General features: G+C 50.5%; 2 protein-coding genes across 2 annotated transcripts in view; both read left to right on the top strand.

The window, feature by feature from the left end:
* Nucleotides 1-4462, top strand: part of RFX4 (regulatory factor X4) — a 501498-nt gene extending 497036 nt beyond the window's left edge. The window contains 1 exon segment of the mRNA XM_029597552.1: nucleotides 4304-4462. Within this exon segment, the coding sequence (XP_029453412.1) occupies nucleotides 4304-4462 (159 nt within the window).
* A 3463-nt stretch (nucleotides 4463-7925) lies between these two features.
* The window catches only part of LOC115089460 (synembryn-B-like), a 161345-nt gene continuing 153638 nt past the window's right edge, over nucleotides 7926-15632 (top strand). The window contains exon 1 of the mRNA XM_029597551.1: nucleotides 7926-8162. The gene's annotated coding sequence lies outside the window, so the exon portion shown is untranslated. The remainder of the gene's footprint in view (nucleotides 8163-15632) is intronic.

Raw genomic sequence — 15632 nt, 5'->3', positions numbered from 1 at the left:
CTGGTGGCTCCCGGTTCGTCTGCTCCCTGCTGTCTCGCCTTATCTTCCTCTTTTGGATTAACTCTTTGGCTTTGGACCTTGGCTTCTTCTTCGGTACTGGATTCTTGGCTGATCTCGGACCTCCTACTTCGGTTTGTCTTCGTTTCTGCTGTCTGCTGCCTGCCTTGACCTCTGCCCGAACTGACCTGTTTTCTTCTCGCTGGCCTTCTTCTACCATGACAGATTCTTCTTCACCCAGAGGCCTGCGCCTAAGGGGGTAGATTTTAAAAGCTGCGTGTGCGCGTTTCCCGGTGCATGTTATAAAATCTGCGGGCTGTGTGCATACGTGCACCGGATTTTATAATCCAAGCGCGCATGTGCGGCCAGTGCACGCAGGGGTGCCTAATTTTACAAAACCGTGTAGCAACGAGATTGGGCCTCTGCCAGTTCCCTTCCAGTCCACTCCAATTAAGAAATGGACTGGGAGGAACTTCCCTACCCCCTACCCATACTCCCTCCGTCTTCCCCTCTCCTCCCCACCCTCTAAATCCTTCAATTTTTTTATCTGTTTGCTTACTGCTCTTTTGAGCAGAAGCAACTTGGGGTAGATTTTCAGACGAGCGCGAATAGCCTACTTTTGTTTGCGCTCCAGGCGCAAACAAAAGTACGCTGGATTTTAGTAGATACGCGCGGAGCCGCGCGTATCCACTAAAATCCTGGATCGGCGCGCGCAAGGCTATCGATTTTGTATAGCCTGCGCGCGCCGAGCCGCGCTGCCTCCCCCCGTTCCCTCCAAGGCCGCTCCGAAATCGGAGCGGCCTCGGAGGGAACTTTCCTTTGCCCTCCCCTCACCTTACCCTCCCTTCCCCTACCTAACCCACCCACCCGGCCCTGTCTACACCCCCCCCTTACCGTTGTCGGGGGATTTACGCCTCCCGGAGGGAGACGTAAATCCCCGCGCGCCAGCGGGCCTGCTGCGCGCCGGGCCGCGACCTGGGGGCGGGTACGGAGGGCGCGGCCACGCCCCCGGGCCGTAGCCACGCCCCGTACCCGCCCCCAAAACGCGGCCGACACGCCCCCGAAACGCCGCGTCGACCGGGCCCGCCCCCGACACGCCCCCCTCCGAAAACCCCGGGACGTACGCGAGTCCCGGGGTCTGCGCGCGCCGGTAGGCCTATGTAAAATAGGCTTCCCGGCGCGCAGGGCCCTGCTCGCCTAAATCCGCCCGGTTTTGGGCGGATTTAGGCGAGCAGGGCTCTGAAAATCTACCCCCTTGTGCGTGCCGGCTGACTGCCGGCGCGTTTCCCCGGCACAGCAGCAAATGGCCGCTGACCCGGCCGCCTCCAGCCCTGCCCCACCCCCCGGACTGCCCCCTTTACAGGCCCCGGCATTTAATCATGTACCGGGGTTTATGTGCGTGGCCAGGCCTGTTTGAAAATTTTCCCAGTGCGCAAAAGGCCCAGTCATGCGTGTAAATCTTGTGATTTATGCGCGTCGTTGTTTAAAAATTTACTCTTAAGTCCAGCCGGAACTGGCACCCAAGGGCTCAACCTGTGGGGGAACATGGGCTGGTGGTGAAGTCCCTGTGGGGCCTCTGCTCCAGCCAGCTCTGCCTGCCGATGAGGAGGACCTGCAGGGCTCCTCCCTATGGGTTACACTAACCTCACCTCGGTCCAAGGATCCACAAACGCAACAGTTGGGTAGGCAAGTGGGAGGTGCTCGTGGGGGAGGGGGGTGGTTGGATTTGGGAGACTTAAATAGAAAGAAAAAGTGTATTTCTCTGAATTTAAAATTTTATTTTTTCTTTTTGAATATATTTATTGGCATTTAATCATATAAATTAATTAAATCAATGAATGATGAATTACAAAGGGAAAAATAATTACAATAAAGAAATTTCTAATTTATAATACATCGGAAGTCCACATAATATATTCTGGGTAAAGGAAAAAACAAACAAACAGAAGAAACAAGAATTAAACAATGATTCCACCCAAGCTAGAATAATTCCTTCTTATTGGCTCCCATCTTCCAACTCATGACTCACACTGTTTGTCCTGCAAAAATGATTTTAAATGAGTAGGATCCAAAAAACATAAATTAATTCCTCCGATGGGTGATTATGGGGTAGACTTTATAATGTGCACACGCGCACATCTGCAGACGGTGTGCACAAGGGGGGGTGGGGTGGGATTTCTGCAATTTCCATGCAGCAACGCAATTGGGCCTTCCCCAGTTCACTCCCAGTCTGCTCCAATTAAGGAGAGGACTGGGAGGGAATTTCCCTACCCTCCCACCTAAACTCTCTCTCTCTTCCCCTCTCCTCCCCACCTATCTTTTTACATTTTTTTTGTGTTATAACTTACTTCAGGTCCCAAGGCTGAAGTCTTCAGGACAGTGCTCAATGGTGCTGCCCCAGCCTGCCCCTATCCCCCCAGCCTGCCCCTCTGAAGAGGCCCAGCAGTTGTGTGCGTATCGGGGTTTACGCACTTGGCCGGACCTCTTTGAAAATTCGCCTGGTGTGCACAAGGCCCAGCCATGTGCATAAACCCCGGGATTTACACGCACAGGGTTTTTAAAATCTACCCTTAATATACTTAAAGGGAAATTTCAGGAAAAAGGAAGCACCCAGTAAGAGTACAAGTTACTTGAGCTGTAAAAAGCACTTCCTTATCTGGGTTTCATTCACCACATCAGGAAATTTTTACATTTTTTGCCACAAAAAGACTGCTTCTTGTACTTTAAATACACAAGTAATCCTAAGAGTGACTTTGGTTGAAATGTCTTGGGAATCCTGTAAAAAAAACTGACAAGCTGGAACTTTCAAATGGGGTCAAGATATCCAAAGCTGCTGCCTCTATGTTCAAATTCCTTTTCATACTAGGAACACAACACTGAGAAAAAAGGCCTAAATTCATTAAATTGCTATAAATATAGAAGAAATAGTGCCTGCAATAAGAAAATGGCATTAGGGTAATTTCTTGCCTACCCTATTGCATAAACAATTTTTGCGACACACAAAATATTATCGCGGTGCATCAGTGCGGCATGTGGCATTTTATGCAGCGCATGATGATTTATGCATGGCGTGTTATTTTTTTGGTTCATATTTACAGGCTTCCTGCAATTGCCTCTCTGAGGAGGTGTCAGGAGTTGGAAAGAGAAGAGTTGATGAGTTTAGTAGGAGCTATTTTCATTCGATATCCTGAATGCGTTGTTTGGTCTTTTGTTGTCATCTGTTTCTCTTTATTTTGGTCTTTTGTCTTCTTTGTTGGAGTGAAAGTTGTTAGTCCGGTTTGTCTATCAGTCTTTTTGTGAGGAGGAGGAGTAGTAGTGATGACGTGGGGGAGTGGTGGTATTGTGGGAGGGGAGTGGTGGGGAGGATGGAATGTGAGAGGTGTGGAGAAAGAAGAGAGGCATGAGGAGAGGAGGGGTAAGAGGGAGGAGAGGAGACAGGTGGATGAGGACAGGAGTGCTAGGAAGAGTAGGAGTAGGGACAGGGACAGAAGTAGAGATATGCAGGAGGGAAGGGATAGGGGGAGGAGGAAGGAGGGAGGAGGGAGGAGGCAGGCGAGAATGGAGGGAGGAGGATGGCAGGCTATGACTAGACAGAGAGGGCAAAGGGGATGGAAGTGGGTATGGCAGATGCAAGGGGGGGGGGCAGGAAGGGAGGGGAGAGGGGAGTGGAAGCTAGAGTGAGGAAAGTGAGGACCTATCTTTGGAAACGGAAGTGGCACCCTGTTCTGGCAGCCCGGCAGCAGAGCGCGCCCATCTGAGGGCTTCAAAGTTAAGTGTGGAGGACAATGAGATGATAATTGCAGGGGTCCTGGAGAATTATACAGTGCTCTTCGGCAACTGGGCTACCAAAACATTGAGGGCATCCAAGGGCCAGATCTAGTGTACCATAATCCAGGCAGTATCCAGGCGCAGTGGCATGAAATGTAGTGCGGAGCAGCTGGCCCACAAATATCGCAACATCGAGACCCAAGTGAAAATGAAGGTGTCTAACCAGAACAAATATCTATGGTAAATCAGAGGAGGAGCCCCTTATCCGATAGTATTAACATTGATGGAAGAGCACCTTGTCCAATGGCTGGGACTGGATGTCTTTATGGGCATGGTTGAGCAACTGGATACCACGCGAGCTGGAGCCGGTAAGTTCACCTCACTTGTAAATGGCAAGGCTGCTACAGTTGTCCACATCATTTGGCATAAGATGCTCACATTGATTGAGATGCAAAGGGCTCATCTTATGCCAAACGGTACATGTGTACTTCTTGGCATTGGTTCTTATGTCTTCTTCTTTTCCACGGCTTTCACCCAGGACTCAGCCGGTTCCAGCCATCAAGCCCTAGGGACCAGCAGCGCTGCAGCACTTTTCTGGGCAACCTTACTCATAGATGCACAGACACAGTTCAGCAAGGAGGAGGAGCAGCAACACCAGCCTCCTGATCACATGAAGATACTGGAACTCTCGGCTTAGCAAGCCCTCTCAATATCAGCTTAAACATTACAGGCTTCATGGAGGAACCCAGCCTGCAGTGGGAGCCAGTTGAGTCAGTGCAACCTCTTTCAAGCGCACCATGTCACCAGCAAGAGGCAGCAGGCACTAAGCAGGAGCAGTCCACCAGCTCCATCATGCCACTTTTAGAAGCACAAACTTCAGATCGTGCCATGACCATCACAGCACCAGCACCAACAGAGCCATTGATGCATGAGCAGCTGGACTAGCTGGAAAGGAGGCATAGGGTTCACCTCCACCACATATGGGCAGAGCTAGTGCGCCTGAGGAGGGCTGTCAACAGTCAAACCCAGGCCCTGCATAATCAGAGTGTAGAACCCATGCAAGCTCTAACAATGGTGGCTACATTATTCAACAACATGATCAGCGTATTGACTCTGATTCTACAACGCATGCCAGAGCCTCCATTTGTGCCTTCTCCAGCATACCATGACTCCACACCAGTTCCTGGCCCGAGAGTCGAGCCAGGGGTAGGACTCCTGAAGACATGTTGCCCCTAAGTAAAAGCCATGAAGCTGCAGAACTGGTGGTATATAACTCCAAGTAACATGACTTGCCAAAACAAGCCTGGTCGGGCCTCTGTATAGTTTCTGTGCCGGCTAGATGGAAGAAGCCTGCTGGGCCCATCCTGACTAGAGTTCCTGTACCGGCTTGATGATGGGGATGATCTACTGTCTGCCAGTGTTGTCCTGCTGTCTACTTCTAAGGCCCTTCTCAATGCTCTGCCCATACTCTAGCCTCCTTGGTCTCCAGTCACTATCTAGCTGCTGTCTCATCTCATCCTGCTGTTGCCTCCATGCTGCGGTGTCTTCTCCTGGGGCTCCTGCTTCCATGCTGCAGTGTCTTCTCCTGGTCCTCAGTCCTCCATGTTGTGCTGTCTTCTCCTGGTTCTTGGCCTCCATGCTTCCTGCTTCCTTCTTGTTGAACTATGCTGCCTTGACACTTAAGCTGTCCCCTTGAGTGCACGCTTTCAACATGGACTGTCTGCACCTTTTGGTTAACATCACATAATTGTGCTATCAGCTCTAACAGAACTGTACTGTAGCTATTGGGGTGCTACTTCCACTTTCTATGTTCTTTGTTGTAATCATAATTGTGAAAAACAATAAGATAGTAAGACTGTATATAGAATTTTGCCATTTGGAACAATATATGTACAGGTCTACACTCAATGTGCTGTTCATTTCAGTTACAATATAATGTGCAGTTTGATATCTTGTCCTTGCAGAATGTGATTACCAAAGATGTTGACTTGCTTTCAATCTGTTGACTATATTTTTTGTGTAATAAAGTTGTCACAGGTTTGAAAAAAACGCTTTCTGGTTATCTGTTTTCATTGTGTGCTTTTTGTCTTAAGAGCTTTTTGTCTTAAGAGCTCTCTGACTAAAGACATGTCATGATAGCATTCAGTGCCAGAGAGAAGGCCCATTGTTTGGTCAGAGATGATATATCTTCAGAATGGAAGAGGCTAATGGTTTATTTATTTATTTATTTTTAATTTTTATATACTGACGTTCCTGTATACAATACATATCGCACCGGTTTCCTTTATAGCTGCACTATGACCTTTGCATAGCTAGACAACCTATTGGTCCCCAACAGAGTGAAGACATAGCTACTGCACCTCTAGCCTAGCATTTCCACACCTTTTCCACAGACGCGTATGGAAGTGAACACTAGCTAGCTAGTGCCCATCTCACATACATGCCCATGTACCCAAGAATTAGCTAAGAGTATGCTCTCTGGAGAAGGCAACTGGAGCCAGTTGTGAAGCTCCACAGTAAGGAGCTTCCTGTTTAGCTCTTGCTGTCTTCCTTGGAAGCATACAATGAGCTTTTGGTTTTATGCCGTAGGTTATATGGTCTTGGGATCCACATGAATGCTAGAGTGCCATTAGCCGTTCCAACTAGACACTTTTCTGGTAGGCAAGACCATATAGCCTACGGCATAAAACCAAAAGCTCATTGTATGCTTCCAAGGAAGACAGCAAGAGCTAAACAGGAAGCTCCTTACTGTGATAGATAGCCAAGGGGAGGAGAGGAGTGCCTGTTGGGAGGGTGTGGACATCAGGGAATTTCACAAGGACAGAGAAAGAGAAAAAACCAAGAAGCCAAGAGTGAAAGATTTAAAACTGAGTGTGATCATTAAAGTTACTGTATTGTTAATTCATTGTGTATTTAGAGACATTTAGGAACCATCAATGTTAGAGGCAGGAGAGCCTAAGGCTCTATATGAAGGTGGTTGGGACTCAAGAGGAGAGGTCCCTGCATCTAGAGAGGGAAACCTGTGCTGGGGGGGTATTAAACCCTGAGAAGAGGCTGAGAGACCCAGCCTGTAAAACAGGATCAGCATATCCAGGTAGGGCTGGTGGTTTCTGACCATGCCTGCCAATGTCTAAGCACTGCCATAAAGTCAGCTGGCATGCTATGAAATAATTACTTTTGTCTGGACTCAGCAAGCATTCCCAGGGTTGCAGCGTTGCAAGACACAGAACTAAAACAGCTCTTGACTGGGGAATAATGAAACCAAAGCAGAATCTGCCTGACACACTACTATTAAACTCTATACAAAATAAAGTGTGTTGGACCCTTCTTGTGTGAGCCCTCCTTTGGGAACCCACAGAGTCAGGAGTAGGAAGGGGAGAAGAATCCAAACGTATAAGAATACTCTCAATAATCAAGCTATACCCTTCCAAACTCCAATGCTGTTATAAATCTGCTTCCAAATGTATGGTCGTATCTCTAAAGGTTTGGAATTCTAAAAAAAAAACAAACCTAATATATTACTGAATTCATCATGAACCTTCGTATTTTAAAGAAGATTCTGTAAATAAAACCTGCTTCATCGACGGTGCTCAGGCGCTTAGACAGATTGAATGTCTTGCCCAAGCGAGACTTAGTGCATCCGTGTAGCGGCAACAGAACCTGGAGCACGAGGGCGGAGGGAAGAGGGCATCGCGCGCCCCTCCCATCATGCGTCAGGGCCTCGGGAGTCAGAGCCATAATGCGCACACTCGGGCTTCACGTTCCCATAACGACCGCGTACCACAAGTCCTCCAATGAAAGATTATTCAGCCCCGCATCCGGAATACGAGTCCTCCCCCAGGATCCAGCCTCAGATACTTACCCCGCCCTTCCCCTCCCCAACAGCATTCCGACCACGCGGGGCGGGGTTCAGATAAGACATATCATGCTGTCTGCAATAAAAAAAAAGATGTAATATTTCCTACCACTCAAATTATTTCACCTGGGCGCACCGTGGTTTCTAAACACAAACCTGCCGAGCTCGCTACACCCAGGAAAGAAGAGAAGGCGCATGCGCACAACTCTCAACACCTCCGGTCCGGAAATGGGCGATGGATTCCAGGAGGTTGTCAGGCAGCCTGTGACGTCGGGGTATGCGTGCGCATGCGCGGGGAACCGCCCCGCCCCGCCCCATTCTCACAGTGTTGGCTACTGCTGAGCGTGGCAGGAAGGAGGGAGAGCGTTGGTGACAGCGCGTAAAGCACCCGCTGCAGAAAAAGCCGCCTTAACAATTAAACAGCGGCCCGAATTGGTGGGAAAGCCGCTTACTTGGCAATACTGGTCCTGCAGGGTGCGTGACGTCACTGCGCGCGGTTGTGACGCACGGAGGATAAAAGGTTTTAGGTGAAGGGTTAGAGGTGAGCAGGGGGCTATGGAATTTATTTTGGAGAATCCCGCGTGTGAGAAAGTCGTTCCCGCCATCTGTCTCCCTGCCTGTTTACATCTCACTGTGACTCTCTCACTATTACTGCCATCGACTGTCAGTGCCTCTGAGTGTGCTTATCCCTGTCACTATCATTAGGAGTGTCACTGTGACTCTCCCTGCCCCCTGCTGTCTTTATCACTGCTACTCTCCCCTGCACTATCCCTGTGACTCTCTCACTATTACTGCCATCGACTGTCAGTGCCTCTGAGTGTGCTTATCCCTGTCACTATCATTAGGAGTGTCACTGTGACTCTCCCTGTCCCCTGCTGTCTTTATCACTGCTACTCTCCCCTGCACTGTCCCTGTGACTCTCACTATTACTGCCATCGACTGTCAGTGCCTCTGAGTGTGCTTATCCCTGTCACTATCATTAGGAGTGTCACTGTGACTCTCCCTGTCCCCTGCTGTCTTTATCACTGCTACTCTCCCCTGCACTGTCCCTGTGTCTCTCTCACTATTACTGCCATCGACTGTCAGTGCCTCTGAGTGTGCTTATCCCTGTCACTATCATTAGGAGTGTCACTGTGACTCTCCCTGTCCCCTGCTGTCTTTATCACTGCTACTCTCCCCTGCACTGTCCCTGTGTCTCTCTCACTATTACTGCCATCGACTGTCAGTGCCTCTGAGTGTGCTTATCCCTGTCACTATCATTAGGAGTGTCACTGTGACTCTCCCTGCCCCCTGCTGTCTTTAGCACTGCTACTCTCCCCTGCACTGTCCCTGTGACTCTCTCACTATTACTGCCATCGACTGTCAGTGCCTCTGAGTGTGCTTATCCCTGTCACTATCATTAGGAGAGTCACTGTGACTCTGCCTGCCCCCTGCTGTCTTTATCACTGCTACTCTCCCCTGCACTGTCCCTGTGTCTCTCTCACTATTACTGCCATCGACTGTCAGTGCCTCTGAGTGTGCTTATCCCTGTCACTATCATTAGGAGTGTCACTGTGACTCTCCCTGCCTCCTGCTGTCTTTATCACTGCTACTCTCCCCTGCACTGTCCCTGTGACTCTCTCACTATTACTGCCATCGACTGTCAGTGCCTCTGAGTGTGCTTATCCCTGTCACTATCATTAGGAGTGTCACTGTGACTCTCCCTGCCTCCTGCTGTCTTTAGCACTGCTACTCTCCCCTGCACTGTCCCTGTGACTCTCTCACTATTACTGCCATCGACTGTCAGTGCCTCTGAGTGTGCTTATCCCTGTCACTATCATTAGGAGTGTCACTGTGACTCTCCCTGCCTCCTGCTGTCTTTAGCACTGCTACTCTCCCCTGCACTATCCCTGTGTCTCTCTCACTATTACTGCCATCGACTGTCAGTGCCTCTGAGTGTGCTTATCCCTGTCACTATCATTAGGAGTGTCACTGTGACTCTGCCCGCCCCCTGCTGTCTTTAGCTCTGCTACTCTCCCCTGCACTGTCCCTGTGACTCTCTCACTATTACTGCCATCGACTGTCAGTGCCTCTGAGTGTGCTTATCCCTGTCACTATCATTAGGAGAGTCACTGTGACTCTCCCTGCCCCCTGCTGTCTTTAGCTCTGCTACTCTCCCCTGCACTGTCCCTGTGACTCTCTCACTATTACTGCCATCGACTGTCAGTGCCTCTGAGTGTGCTTATCCCTGTCACTATCATTAGGAGAGTCACTGTGACTCTCCCTGCCCCCTGCTGTCTTTAGCACTGCTACTCTCCCCTGCACTATCCCTGTGTCTCTCTCACTATTACTGCCATCGACTGTCAGTGCCTCTGAGTGTGCTTATCCCTGTCACTATCATTAGGAGAGTCACTGTGACTCTCCCTGCCCCCTGCTGTCTTTAGCACTGCTACTCTCCCCTGCACTATCCCTGTGACTCTCTCACTATTACTGCCATCGACTGTCAGTGCCTCTGAGTGTGCTTATCCCTGTCACTATCATTAGGAGAGTCACTGTGACTCTCCCTTCCCCCTGCTGTCTGTAGCACTGCTACTCTCCCCTGCACTATCCCTGTGACTCTCTCACTATTACTGCCATCGACTGTCAGTGCCTCTGAGTGTGCTTATCCCTGTCACTATCATTAGGAGTGTCACTGTGACTCTCCCTGCCCCCTGCTGTCTTTATCACTGCTACTCTCCCCTGCACTATCCCTGTGACTCTCTCACTATTACTGCCATCGACTGATAGTGCCTCTGAGTGTGCTTATCCCTGTCACTATCATTAGGAGAGTCACTGTGACTCTCCCTGCCCCCTGCTGTCTTTATCACTGCTACTCTCCCCTGCACTATCCCTGTGACTCTCTCACTATTACTGCCATCGACTGTCAGTGCCTCTGAGTGTGCTTATCCCTGTCACTATCATTAGGAGAGTCACTGTGACTCTCCCTGCCCCCTGCTGTCTTTAGCACTGCTACTCTCCCCTGCACTGTCCCTGTGACTCTCTCACTATTACTGCCATCGACTGTCAGTGCCTCTGAGTGTGCTTATCCCTGTCACTATCATTAGGAGTGTCACTGTGACTCTCCCTGCCCCCTGCTGTCTTTAGCACTGCTACTCTCCCCTGCACTGTCCCTGTGACTCTCTCACTATTACTGCCATCGACTGTCAGTGCCTCTGAGTGTGCTTATCCCTGTCACTATCATTAGGAGAGTCACTGTGACTCTCCCTGCCCCCTGCTGTCTTTAGCACTGCTACTCTCCCCTGCACTATCCCTGTGACTCTCTCACTATTACTGCCATCGACTGTCAGTGCCTCTGAGTGTGCTTATCCCTGTCACTATCATTAGGAGTGTCACTGTGACTCTCCCTGCCCCCTGCTGTCTTTAGCACTGCTACTCTCCCCTGCACTATCTCTGTGACTCTCTCACTATTACTGCCATCGACTGTCAGTGCCTCTGAGTGTGCTTATCCCTGTCACTATCATTAGGAGAGTCACTGTGACTCTCCCTGCCTCCTGCTGTCTTTAGCACTGCTACTCTCCCCTGCACTATCCCTGTGACTCTCTCACTATTACTGCCATCGACTGTCAGTGCCTCTGAGTGTGCTTATCCCTGTCACTATCATTAGGAGTGTCACTGTGACTCTCCCTGCCCCCTGCTGTCTTTAGCACTGCTACTCTCCCCTGCACTGTCCCTGTGACTCTCTCACTATTACTGCCATCGACTGTCAGTGCCTCTGAGTGTGCTTATCCCTGTCACTATCATTAGGAGTGTCACTGTGACTCTCCCTGCCCCCTGCTGTCTTTAGCACTGCTACTCTCCCCTGCACTGTCCCTGTGACTCTCTCACTATTACTACCATCGACTGTCAGTGCCTCTGAGTGTGCTTATCCCTGTCACTATCATTAGGAGTGTCACTGTGACTCTCCCTGCCCCCTGCTGTCTTTAGCACTGCTACTCTCCCCTGCACTGTCCCTGTGACTCTCTCACTATTACTGCCATCGACTGTCAGTGCCTCTGAGTGTGCTTATCCCTGTCACTATCATTAGGAGTGTCACTGTGACTCTCCCTGCCCCCTGCTGTCTTTAGCACTGCTACTCTCCCCTGCACTGTCCCTGTACTCTCTCACTATTACTGCCATCGACTGTCAGTGCCTCTGAGTGTGCTTATCCCTGTCACTATCATTAGGAGTGTCACTGTGACTCTCCCTGCCCCCTGCTGTCTTTAGCACTGCTACTCTCCCCTGCACTGTCCCTGTCTCTCTCTCACTATTACTGCCATCGACTGTCAGTGCCTCTGAGTGTGCTTATCCCTGTCACTATCATTAGGAGTGTCACTGTGACTCTCCCTGCCTCCTGCTGTCTTTAGCACTGCTACTCTCCCCTGCACTGTCCCTGTGACTCTCTCACTATTACTGCCATCGACTGTCAGTGCCTCTGAGTGTGCTTATCCCTGTCACTATCATTAGGAGTGTCACTGTGACTCTCCCTGCCTCCTGCTGTCTTTAGCACTGCTACTCTCCCCTGCACTATCCCTGTGACTCTCTCACTATTACTGCCATCGACTGTCAGTGCCTCTGAGTGTGCTTATCCCTGTCACTATCATTAGGAGTGTCACTGTGACTCTCCCTGCCTCCTGCTGTCTTTAGCACTGCTACTCTCCCCTGCACTATCCCTGTGACTCTCTCACTATTACTGCCATCGACTGTCAGTGCCTCTGAGTGTGCTTATCCCTGTCACTATCATTAGGAGTGTCACTGTGACTCTGCCTGCCTCCTGCTGTCTTTAGCACTGCTACTCTCCCCTGCACTGTCTCTGTGACTCTCTCACTATTACTGCCATCGACTGTCAGTGCCTCTGAGTGTGCTTATCCCTGTCACTATCATTAGGAGAGTCACTGTGACTCTCCCTGCCTCCTGCTGTCTTTATCACTGCTACTCTCCCCTGCACTGTCCCTGTGTCTCTCTCACTATTACTGCCATCGACTGTCAGTGCCTCTGAGTGTGCTTATCCCTGTCACTATCATTAGGAGTGTCACTGTGACTCTCCCTGCCTCCTGCTGTCTTTAGCACTGCTACTCTCCCCTGCACTGTCCCTGTGACTCTCTCACTATTACTGCCATCGACTGTCAGTGCCTCTGAGTGTGCTTATCCCTGTCACTATCATTAGGAGTGTCACTGTGACTCTGCCCTGCCTCCTGCTGTCTTTAGCACTGCTACTCTCCCCTGCACTGTCCCTGTGACTCTCTCACTATTACTGCCATCGACTGTCAGTGCCTCTGAGTGTGCTTATCCCTGTCACTATCATTAGGAGTGTCACTGTGACTCTGCCCTGCCTCCTGCTGTCTTTAGCACTGCTACTCTCCCCTGCACTGTCCCTGTGACTCTCTCACTATTACTGCCATCGACTGTCAGTGCCTCTGAGTGTGCTTATCCCTGTCACTATCATTAGGAGATGTCACTGTGACTCTGCCCTGCCTCCTGCTGTCTTTAGCACTGCTACTCTCCCCTGCACTGTCCCTGTGACTCTCTCACTATTACTGCCATCGACTGTCAGTGCCTCTGAGTGTGCTTATCCCTGTCACTATCATTAGGAGTGTCACTGTGACTCTCCCTGCCTCCTGCTGTCTTTATCACTGCTACTCTCCCCTGCACTGTCCCTGTGACTCTCACTATTACTGCCATCAACTGTCAGTGCCTCTGAGTGTGCTTATCCCTGTCACTATCATTAGGAGTGTCACTGTGACTCTCCCTGCCCCCTGCTGTCTTTAGCACTGCTACTCTCCCCTGCACTGTCCCTGTGACTCTCTCACTATTACTTCCATCGACTGTCAGTGCCTCTGAGTGTGCTTATCCCTGTCACTATCATTAGGAGAGTCACTGTGACTCTCCCTGCCCCCTGCTGTCTTTAGCACTGCTACTCTCCCCTGCACTATCCCTGTGTCTCTCTCACTATTACTGCCATCGACTGTCAGTGCCTCTGACTGTGCTTATCCCTGTCACTATCATTAGGAGAGTCACTGTGACTCTCCCTGCCTCCTGCTGTCTTTATCACTGCTACTCTCCCCTGCACTGTCCCTGTGTCTCTCTCACTATTACTGCCATCGACTGTCAGTGCCTCTGAGTGTGCTTATCCCTGTCACTATCATTAGGAGTGTCACTGTCACTCTCCCTGCCTCCTGCTGTCTTTAGCACTGCTACTCTCCCCTGCACTATCCCTGTGTCTCTCTCACTATTACTGCCATCGACTGTCAGTGCCTCTGAGTGTGCTTATCCCTGTCACTATCATTAGGAGTGTCACTGTGACTCTCCCTGCCTCCTGCTGTCTTTAGCACTGCTACTCTCCCCTGCACTGTCCCTGTGACTCTCTCACTATTACTGCCATCGACTGTCAGTGCCTCTGAGTGTGCTTATCCCTGTCACTATCATTAGGAGTGTCACTGTGACTCTCCCTGCCTCCTGCTGTCTTTAGCACTGCTACTCTCCCCTGCACTGTCCCTGTGACTCTCTCACTATTACTGCCATCGACTGTCAGTATCTCTGAGTGTGCTTATCCCTGTCACTATCATTAGGAGTGTCACTGTGACTCTCCCTGCCTCCTGCTGTCTTTAGCACTGCTACTCTCCCCTGCACTGTCCCTGTGACTCTCTCACTATTACTGCCATCGACTGTCAGTGCCTCTGAGTGTGCTTATCCCTGTCACTATCATTAGGAGAGTCACTGTGACTCTCCCTGCCCCCTGCTGTCTTTAGCACTGCTACTCTCCCCTGCACTATCCCTGTGTCTCTCTCACTATTACTGCCATCGACTGTCAGTGCCTCTGAGTGTGCTTATCCCTGTCACTATCATTAGGAGTGTCACTGTGACTCTCCCTGCCTCCTGCTGTCTTTAGCACTGCTACTCTCCCCTGCACTATCCCTGTGACTCTCACTATTACTGCCATCGACTGTCAGTGCCTCTGAGTGTGCTTATTCCTGTCACTATCATTAGGAGTGTCACTGTGACTCTGCCTGCCTCCCTGCTGTCTTTAGCTACTGCTACTCTCCCCTGCACTGTCCCTGTGACTCTCTCACTATTACTGCCATCGACTGTCAGTGCCTCTGAGTGTGCTTATCCCTGTCACTATCATTAGGAGAGTCACTGTGACTCTCCCTGCCCCCTGCTGTCTTTAGCACTGCTACTCTCCCCTGCACTATCCCTGTGTCTCTCTCACTATTACTGCCATCGACTGTCAGTGCCTCTGAGTGTGCTTATCCCTGTCACTATCATTAGGAGAGTCACTGTGACTCTCCCTGCCCCCTGCTGTCTTTAGCACTGCTACTCTCCCCTGCACTATCCCTGTGACTCTCTCACTATTACTGCCATCGACTGTCAGTGCCTCTGAGTGTGCTTATCCCTGTCACTATCATTAGGAGAGTCACTGTGACTCTCCCTGCCCCCTGCTGTCTTTAGCACTGCTACTCTCCCCTGCACTATCCCTGTGACTCTCTCACTATTACTGCCATCGACTGTCAGTGCCTCTGAGTGTGCTTATCCCTGTCACTATCATTAGGAGAGTCACTGTGACTCTCCCTTCCCCCTGCTGTCTTTAGCACTGCTACTCTCCCCTGCACTATCCCTGTGACTCTCTCACTATTACTGCCATCGACTGTCAGTGCCTCTGAGTGTGCTTATCCCTGTCACTATCATTAGGAGTGTCACTGTGACTCTCCCTGCCCCCTGCTGTCTTTATCACTGCTACTCTCCCCTGCACTATCCCTGTGACTCTCTCACTATTACTGCCATCGACTGTCAGTGCCTCTGAGTGTGCTTATCCCTGTCACTATCATTAGGAGAGTCACTGTGACTCTGCCTGCCTCCTGCTGTCTTTAGCACTGCTACTCTCCCCTGCACTGTCTCTGTGACTCTCTCACTATTACTGCCATCGACTGTCAGTGCCTCTGAGTGTGCTTATCCCTGTCACTATCATTAGGAGAGTCACTGTGACTCCCCATGCCTC

The sequence above is a fragment of the Rhinatrema bivittatum genome, chromosome 4 (assembly GCF_901001135.1).
Source record: "Rhinatrema bivittatum chromosome 4, aRhiBiv1.1, whole genome shotgun sequence".
Taxonomy (NCBI): domain Eukaryota; kingdom Metazoa; phylum Chordata; class Amphibia; order Gymnophiona; family Rhinatrematidae; genus Rhinatrema; species Rhinatrema bivittatum.
The sequence above is the reverse complement of the archived record's forward strand: the minus strand, read 5'-3'. Positions and strand labels throughout refer to the sequence as shown.